At 36.1% G+C, this 9127-nt stretch overlaps 1 protein-coding gene and 1 long non-coding RNA gene across 2 annotated transcripts in view; both read left to right on the top strand.

Moving 5' to 3' along the window:
* The window catches only part of LOC106476405 (teneurin-a-like), a 12879-nt gene extending 7935 nt beyond the window's left edge, over window positions 1-4944 (top strand). Inside the window, exons 5-6 of the mRNA XM_022380285.1 lie at window positions 757-2359; window positions 3359-4944. Of these exons, the coding sequence (XP_022235993.1) occupies window positions 757-2359; window positions 3359-4203 (2448 nt within the window). The 3' untranslated portion in view covers window positions 4204-4944. The remainder of the gene's footprint in view (window positions 1-756; window positions 2360-3358) is intronic.
* A 1974-nt stretch (window positions 4945-6918) lies between these two features.
* On the top strand, window positions 6919-8427 carry LOC111083639. The gene is made up of 2 exons (XR_002609154.1): window positions 6919-7067; window positions 7110-8427. It is a non-coding gene; the product is annotated as an uncharacterized LOC111083639 (long non-coding RNA).
* The last annotated feature ends 700 nt before the right edge of the window (window positions 8428-9127 follow it).

Raw genomic sequence — 9127 nt, 5'->3', positions numbered from 1 at the left:
TTGTTTTCTATTGTCCTACTGATCACTAAGTGTTTAAATATTGTTTTACTGTATCTGTTTTCTATTGTCCTACTGATCACTAAGTGTTTAAATATTGTTTTACTGTATCTGTTTTCTATTGTCCTACTGATCACTAAGTGTTTAAATATTGTTTTACTCTATTTGTTTACTACTCTCCTACCGATCACTAAATGTTTGAATATTGTTTTACTGTATTTGTTTACTATTGTCCTACTGATCACTAAATGTTTAAATATTGTTTTAAGATATTTTTTTCTATTGTCCTACCGATCACTAAATGTTTGAATATTGTTTTACTGTATTTGTTTACTATTGTCCTACTGACCACTAAGTGTTTAAATATTGTTTTACTGTATTTGTTTTCTATTGTCCTACTGACCACTTAGTGTTTAAATATTGTTTTACGGTATTTGTTTTCTATTGTCCTACTGATCACTAAATGTTTAAATATTGTTTTACTGTATTTGTTTTCTATTGTCCTACTGATCACTAAATGTTTAAATATTGTTTTACTGTATTTGTTTACTATTGTCCTACTGACCACTAAATGTTTAAATATTGTTTTACTGTATTTGTTTACTATTGTCCTACTGATCACTAAGTGTTTAAATATTGTTTTAAGGTATTTGTTTTCTATTGTCCTACTGATCACTAAATGTTTGAATATTGTTTTACTCTATATGTTTTCTATTGCGAAATTACCAATTTATTAGAAAATATAAAAATTCGTTTCAGCCTGAAAAAGTAATACTTCCAAGTGGCCGGACTTTCATCTACCGGTACGACCAAAGTGGAGGCCTAAAACAGATCATAACTCCAAAAGAAAGCTTTCATTCCTTCTCTGCCCATACTTCTATAGGGTTTTATAAGTTGTTTTATACTCCTCCGGGAAATAACGGAAAATTTGTTGTACATTTCAATGACTTGCAGCTTCCAGTACTTGTCATCTATCCTGGAGACAAGGGACGAGTAGCCTATCGTTATAATAACCAATCGCTCCTGACAACGGTGATTTTCGGAGGAGGAAAGATAGAGAAGAACTACTCTGCTTCTAGCTTTGTTGAATCAGAAACGTGGTCCACGGATTACGTTGTAGTGAAGAATGAATACGTCTACGAAGGTGCTTTACTTCTGCAGTTCAGACACGTCTACAGCTGCAACTTTAGTTTGAACAGTACTATCTTCTACTATGAGTATGATAACGATTTTCGGTTAAAACGAATATCTGCCCGAGTAGGTAACCTGCAGATACCAACAGTAGAGTTCGTCTTCAGTACCATAACGGGATCTTTTAAACAGGTTGGTGGTTTCAAGATTTCTCAAGCTAATGGGAACAAGACCGTCATCTCAGATGGCATAGCTTCGTTTTCCCGTGAAGTAGATGCATTATATAGAGTGCGCCATATGTCCTTGTTAATGGCTAATAAGGAAGTATATAAAATGGTTTTACATTATAATGAAAGGGGTTTGGTGAGTCAGGCTAGGTATTTTATCAAGCAGTCAGAACATTTGTTTAAGCAGAAGATTCTGAATTACTCTTACGACAGTGATGGTCAGTTACAGGAGGTCAACAGTGATGAAGACTGGAGGTTTGCCTATGACAGTAATGGTAACCTAATAACCATAAGTTATAACCGTATTCGTATTGACATTCTTCACGATGCAGGAGACAGGATCATTAGTTTTGGTGAAACTTCTTATGTAGTGGATGGCCGTGGCTTCATCATCAAGAGAGGTGAAGAACAGTTCTCGTTCAACTCTAAAGGTCAACTTCTGAGAATCCATAGGTTACTGAGGTTCTACGTAGACTACTATTATGACGCTAAAGGAAGATTAACAGTCCGAAAGGACAGCTTCGGGAACACTACCCAGTTCTTTTATACGAACCTGCAGCGTGTGCACTTGCCCACACACGTCTACAACAACAACGACGGAAGAATCATTTCTATCCTATACGATGACAGAAACTCTCCAGTGTACGTGACCCTTAACGACCAGAAATTTTACGTGGCAACAGATCACATGGGAAGTCCTCTGGCTGTTTATGATTCAAAAGGTGAAGTCCTCAAGGAAATCCACAGAAGTCCATACGGATCAGTCTTGATTGACACCAACCCAGTTTTCTACCTTCCAATAGACTTCCAAGGTGGTATCAGGGATCCTATAACGGGATTGATTCATTTTGGAGATCGTATCTACGACCCACTGGCAGCAATTTGGATTACTCCAGATTGGAAGGGCGTCATTCAAAGAGCCAGGGATCCATTGAGCCTAAATCTTTACGCATTCAATAAAAATGATCCAGTTAACATTCCAAGAAATCTCCCAAGTAAACTGGGTAAGTTATTTGCCACTACTTCAATTGTACTTTACATCTTGTGGTTTAGAATTATCATAAACCAAAATATATACATCACTTACATCTCACAGTGGACGACACAGTGCTACATCTGGTGTTGCAATGTGTAAAGAAATATATCTTAAGAGTTACACAATAGCTAAACGAATATATTGTGTTAGGTCATTAAAAAAAGGTAACTAACATTGTTTATGTAGCACCACCAAGCTTCACACTACAAACATACCACGTTTGTCCCATCATGTATAATATAATGTTACATATCCACCTGACGTCATCATGCTTCACACTACAAGCATACCACGCTTATCCCATTATGTATGATATAATGTTACATATCCACCTGACGTCGTCATGCTTCACACTACAAACATACCACGTTTATCCCATCATGTATGATATGTTTGTAGTGTGAAGCATGATGACGTCAGGTGGATATGTAACATTATATCATATCTGGTGGGATAAACGTGGTATGTTTGTAGTGTGAAGCATGATGACGTCAGGTGGATATGTAACATTATACCACGTTTATCCTATCACGTATGATATAATGTTACATATCCACCTGACGTCATCATGCTTCGCACTACAAACATAACACGTTTATCTCACCAAATATGATATAATGTTACATATCCACCTGACGTCATCATGCTTCACACTACAAACATAACACGTTTATCCCACCAGATATGATATAATGTTACATATCCACTTGACGTCATCATGCTTCACACTACAAACATAACACGTTTATCCCACCAGATATGATATAATGTTAAATATTCACTTATATTTCAGTGTCATATGGAACACTCAACCACGAAATATCAAATAAGGATAAGCAGAGCAATATCGTATAATGCTAATAGTTTTAGTCACATTTACTGCAGGTTTGTTGTAGGGATTCTTTTCATTTAAAATAGATAGTTTGATCTCTTATTTTACGAATTTAACATTTAATTTATTTTGTAGATTTAAAAGGCTGGGTTAAACATCAAGGACTCGACTTCGATCATCTTGGACTAGGATCCAGCAAGGTGTTTTCTTCAGTCTACCAGTCGTATCTTCCCCCATTGAATCTGGACTTTCCGTCAGTGTCCTTGGTGTCCGGCTACATCTGTTCCATTAAGAAGCGGCTAGAGAGCTTCGACACCTTATCCAGTGTGGAGAAATCTAAAGTTAAGCGCGAACAGCTGTTCGAATCTGTTTCACCTAAGTTTAGTATGGAGAGTGTGCCCTTTGGAAGAGGAATAATTCTTTCCAGAATACACGGGAAAGCTATCGTTAGGTCTGTTAAAGAAGCGGATCCCATTCGACGCAATGTCTTCACTTCAGTTTTTAACGGATCGTATCTTCTCGACCTCCACTTATTCATGCACAATATGGACGTGTTTTACTTCGTCAAGGATAGCACGTGGCGAGTTAGTGACGACTTGAACCAGCTTCAGCGCTTGGGAACCTCTATTAACACTACTGTCTTCGACGGTAAGACAGAGGGATCACATGCAGATATCCGTGTTCATACGCAGCATGCAATCATCAACATCCGGTATGGCACCACGCCAAGCAAAGAACGACGTCGACTGTTACGTCATGCCAAGAAACATGCTGTTGGCCAACGTTGGGCACAAGAACGTGACATGATAACCGTGAATCAAGAGAGCTCCCAACGCTGGACCGAGAAGGAAAAGGAACACATTGTAAATTCCGGATCAGTCCCTGGTTACCGTGGAGATTACTTTCATGATGTTGAGCTGTATCCAGAGCTTGCAGAGGATCCTTCAAATATTCGTTTCTACGAGCAAAGCACGAGGTGACGTCTCAAGTGATTTGTCTGTAGTGTGTGTGGTAAGGAACGAAGTTCAAAGCATTGTCCGAATATTGACTAAACTGTGCCACAAAAATTGAGATAGTTGTATCCCAGTAGCCATGGGTTCAGTTCTAAGCTCGTGCCTGGAGACCTTGACTTATAATGATCTTGTACAAAAGTGGTGAATATATTGGGCCTGTTTTTTTTATTCCAACCCACCTCGAATATAGTTAATTAAATTTAATAAATAAGAGAAAATAAAAATAAAAAACGAGCGGAAGTTGGGCTAATGAACAGTATGAATAAAAAAATTAATTTAGAGCAAGTATACAGATTTTGTCCGAAGTCCAAGTGGGTCATTTTAACCTGAAGTCCAAATGTTGAAGATGTCCTTTAGGCTGAATCAGCTGAACCTGGTGTTCAGAGACTGAAAATGTCCTTTAGATTCAGAAATACCATTAGATTCTTTGATATCTAGTCATTGGATCGACACTATATATATATATTAGATAGTGATTGGATCCACACATATTAGGTTGTATACATCCATACACTCACATGGATACACCACATCTAATTTGTTAGTTTTGAAATATTATTTATAATAGTAAACCTTCAGTACTAAACCAGGTTACGTACAAGTTTGAATGGTGGTAAACGTTTGAGAAAATTTGCTTTAAAAATTTTACAATTTTCGGGAAATTATGCTATTATGTTGTCTTTATTAATATCCTTTTATTTAATCTCATATTAATTTTCTAAACGTGCATTATGCTAAAACGTGGCAAAAACTTACTGCACTAACAGCCATCTTACCATCCTTCTGGCTGGATTACCTTCTGCCATCTGACCATACTTCTGGCTGGATCACCTTCTGCTATTTTACCATCCTTTTGGCTGGATTACCTTCTGATTTACCAATAGTTTCACGAGTCAGAGGAACCATCCTTCTTCCGGGATTACGTACTGATTTACCAGTAGTTTCACGGGTCAGAGGAACCATCCTTCTTCCTGGATTACTTACTGACTTACCAGTAGTTTCACGGGTCAGAGGAACCATCCTTCTGGCTGGATTACGTACTGATTTACCAGTAGTTTCACGGGTCAGAGGAACCATCCTTCTTCCTGGATTACTTACTGACTTACCAGTAGTTTCACGGGGCAGAGGAACCATCCTTCTGGCTGGATTACGTACTGATTTACCAGTAGTTTCACGGGTCAGTGGAACCATCCTTCTTCCTGGATTACTTACTGACTTACCAGTAGTTTCACGGGGCAGAGGAACCATCCTTCTTCCTCGATTATGTACTGATTTACCAGTAGTTTCACGGGTCAGAGGAACTATCATTTTGTTGAATGACTGGCTTCCGCTTCAGTGGAAATCAGTATTACTATAGGCGAATAGGGTTACTAAGGTACTATAGACTGGTGGTCTTATTGAGGTCATTACTGCTAGGGCAGATCGTGTTACTAAGGTACTATAGACTAGTGGTCTTACTAAGGTTTATTACATGTAGGGCATCTATATACAAGAACAATGTAACATCACAAACCTGACACGTATTTCTACATTATATCCATATTACTATTTGTCCATTTTCATGTAAATACTGTAGTTCGTTTGTGTAACAATGTGTGAAAATAAACACTGAATTTATCAGGGGATTTATTATTACATCATCCTAAAGACACGTCACTACAAAAATAGACAAATAAAAAAGATTCAAATATATACATTATAGTCAAATATAATTAATGGGTATTATAAAGATACAAATATATAATTACTGGGTATTATAAAGATACAAATATATAATTACTGGGTATTATAAAGATACAAATATATAATTACTGGTATTATAAAGATATAAATGTATAATTACTGGGTATTATAAAGATACAATTATATAATTACTGGGTATTATAAATATATAAATGTATAATTACTGGGTATTATAAAGATATAAATATATAATTACTGGTATTATAAAGATATAAATATATAATGACTGGGTATTATAAATATATAATTACTGGGTATTATAAAGATACAAATATATAATTACTGGGTATTATAAAGATATAAATATATAATTACTGGGTATTATAAAGATATAAATATATAATTACTGGGTATTATAAAAATATAAATATATAATGACTGGGTATTATAAATATATAACTAATATATCAGTCAATGTTCTGTGTTGTCAGACAAGCTGAATGTCCGCCATATTTCGTAAGTTATCAGTCAATGTTCTGTGTTGTCAGACAAGCTGAATGTCCGCCATATTTTGTAAGTTATCAGCCAGTGTTCTGTGTTGTCAGACAAGCTGAATGTCCACCATATTTTGTAAGTTATCAGTCAGTGTTCTGTGTTGTCAGACAAGCTGGATGTCTTCCATATAACAGGAAATAATGATTTATTTTTTTTTCACAAAATAAGTACAAGTTTAATGAACATGTTTTCTAAAAAGTTTGCTTGTTTTGAATTTCGCGCAAAGCTAACAAGGGTTACCTGCGCTAGCCGTCTCTAATTTAGCAGTATAAGACTAGAGAGAAAGAAGCTAATCATTGCCAAGTCTTGGGCTACTCTTTTACCAACGAATTGACTGTCACATTATAACGCCCCCACGGCTGAAAGGGCAAGCATGTTTGGTGGAACGGGGATTCGAACCCGCGACCCTCAGATTGTGATCCGAGTGCTCTAACCAACTGGCCATGCCGGGCTTCTAAAAAGTAATTATGATTTAGTAATAATATATTAAAACCATGGAATTAATGAGTTAGGGATGTGTTTTATACATAAAGTGACATATGATTGTAAAAGCATGTAAGGTAAATTATTGGCTGTGCTATGATATTTGTAAGGTATGTAAGGTAAATTATTGGCTCTGCTATGATATTTGTAAGGTAAATTATTGGCTGTGCTATGATATTTGTAAGGTAAATTATTGGCTGTGCTATGATATTTGAGAAGTGTTTTATACATAAAACGGATCATTCTACAATAATATTTGCCTCCTTCAAATAATACATAAATTAATATAGTAAGTGTAACAGAAACTTTTACATAACACATCTTTAACCTGCTATATTTCAATAACTTTTAAAGAGGAAACAACTTAATGAAATCTAAAACATTTATTTAATTAAAAGAAAAAACAGAAATGTTTATTAGTTAATTATTTTTATCAAATCTCTGTTAACATTTAACTTCCACCAAAAAGCAGGCTTCTAGAATAAGACCACCAGTCTACAGTACCTTAGTAACACTATCCGCCTATGGTAACGCTATCTGCCCTAGCAGCAATGACCTTAATAAGACCACCAGTCCATAGTAACTTAGTAACACTATCCGCCTATAGTAACACTATCTGCCCTAGCAGTAATAACCTTAGTAAGACCACCAGTCTATAGTAACTTTGTTGATTGTTACTGAAGTGTGAACTATAAAGTTAGTGACACGTTTCTATTTGTTGATCGACATCATCTTCTAGTGGTTCGCTTGCGATCTATCTGCGCGCTCATGATAGATGACCTCATCATCCTACCCCTCCTCTAGCAACGCGCCCTTTGGTGCCACTTCAGGAATGTATGACTCCTAGCAACACTCCCTCTGCTATTGAACTATAATGTCACCCCTCTCCTAGCCACTCGCTCTCTGGTGCCACTTCGTGGAACTGTGGCATCTCTACTCCATCTGGTGTCGACGCATAAGTTGCATATTACATAATAGTTGTGTAATTCTCAGGCGATATACTTTGATCTTCATTCACTTGGCGACGCCACCCCCCATCCCCCCCCCCCACCATGAAGCAGCATCCCTTGAAAGGTGAAGAACTGCTCTTACCACTAACATCCTCCTGGTTGGATGACAAATGGATTTACTAGTAGTTTCAAGAATTAACACAATCCTCCCTCTGGGTGAATAACCAGATGATTTACCAGTAGTTTCAAGAATTAACCCAATCCTCCTTCTGGGTGGATGACAAACGGATTTACCAGTAGTTTCAAGAATTAACACAATCCTCCTTCTGGGTGGATGACAAACGGATTTACCAGTAGTTTCAAGAATTAACACAATCCTCCTTCTGGGTGGATGACAAACGGATTTACCAGTAGTTTCAAGAATTAACACAATCCTCCTTCTGGGGAATGACCAGATGATTTACCAGTAGTTTCAAGAATTAACACAATCCTCCTTCTGGGGAATGACCAGATGATTTACCAGTAGTTTCAAGAATTAACACAATCCTCATTCTGGGTAGATGACCAGATGATTTATCAATAGTTTGAAGAATTAACATAATCCTCCTTCTGGGCGGATGACCAGATGATTTATCAGTAGTTTAACAAATTAAAACACTTTTGGAACATTTCATAAGACATAATACGGACAGATTGTTACAATCAATAAACAATTCTTGATACAACTGAGCTGATCTGTGAAAAAATTATATTGAAGTATTGTTTATATATATACTGCTTAACACAATAGGAGTTATTGTATCAACTATTAAGCTATTGTTCATATATGCTGCTTTGCGCAATAATGGTTATAGTATCATCTACTGAAACATTGTTTATAACAATGAGAGCTATTGTATCATCTACTGAAATACTGTGTATATATATGTATACTGCTTAACACAATAGGAGGTATTGTATCATCTACTGAAATATTGTTTATATACTATTTAACACAATAGGAGGTATTGTATCATCTATTGAAATATTGTTTATATATACTGTTTAACACAATAGGAGGTATTGTATCATCTACTGCAATATTGTTTATATATACTGCTTAACACAAAAGCAGGTATTGTATCATCTACTGAAATATTGTTTATATATACTGCTTAACACAAAAGCAGGTATTGTATGATCTACTGAAATATTGTTTATATATGCTGCTTACCACAAAA

Source organism: Limulus polyphemus, unplaced genomic scaffold (genome assembly GCF_000517525.1).
Source record: "Limulus polyphemus unplaced genomic scaffold, Limulus_polyphemus-2.1.2 Scaffold10475, whole genome shotgun sequence".
NCBI lineage: Eukaryota > Metazoa > Arthropoda > Merostomata > Xiphosura > Limulidae > Limulus > Limulus polyphemus.
The sequence above is the reverse complement of the archived record's forward strand: the minus strand, read 5'-3'. Positions and strand labels throughout refer to the sequence as shown.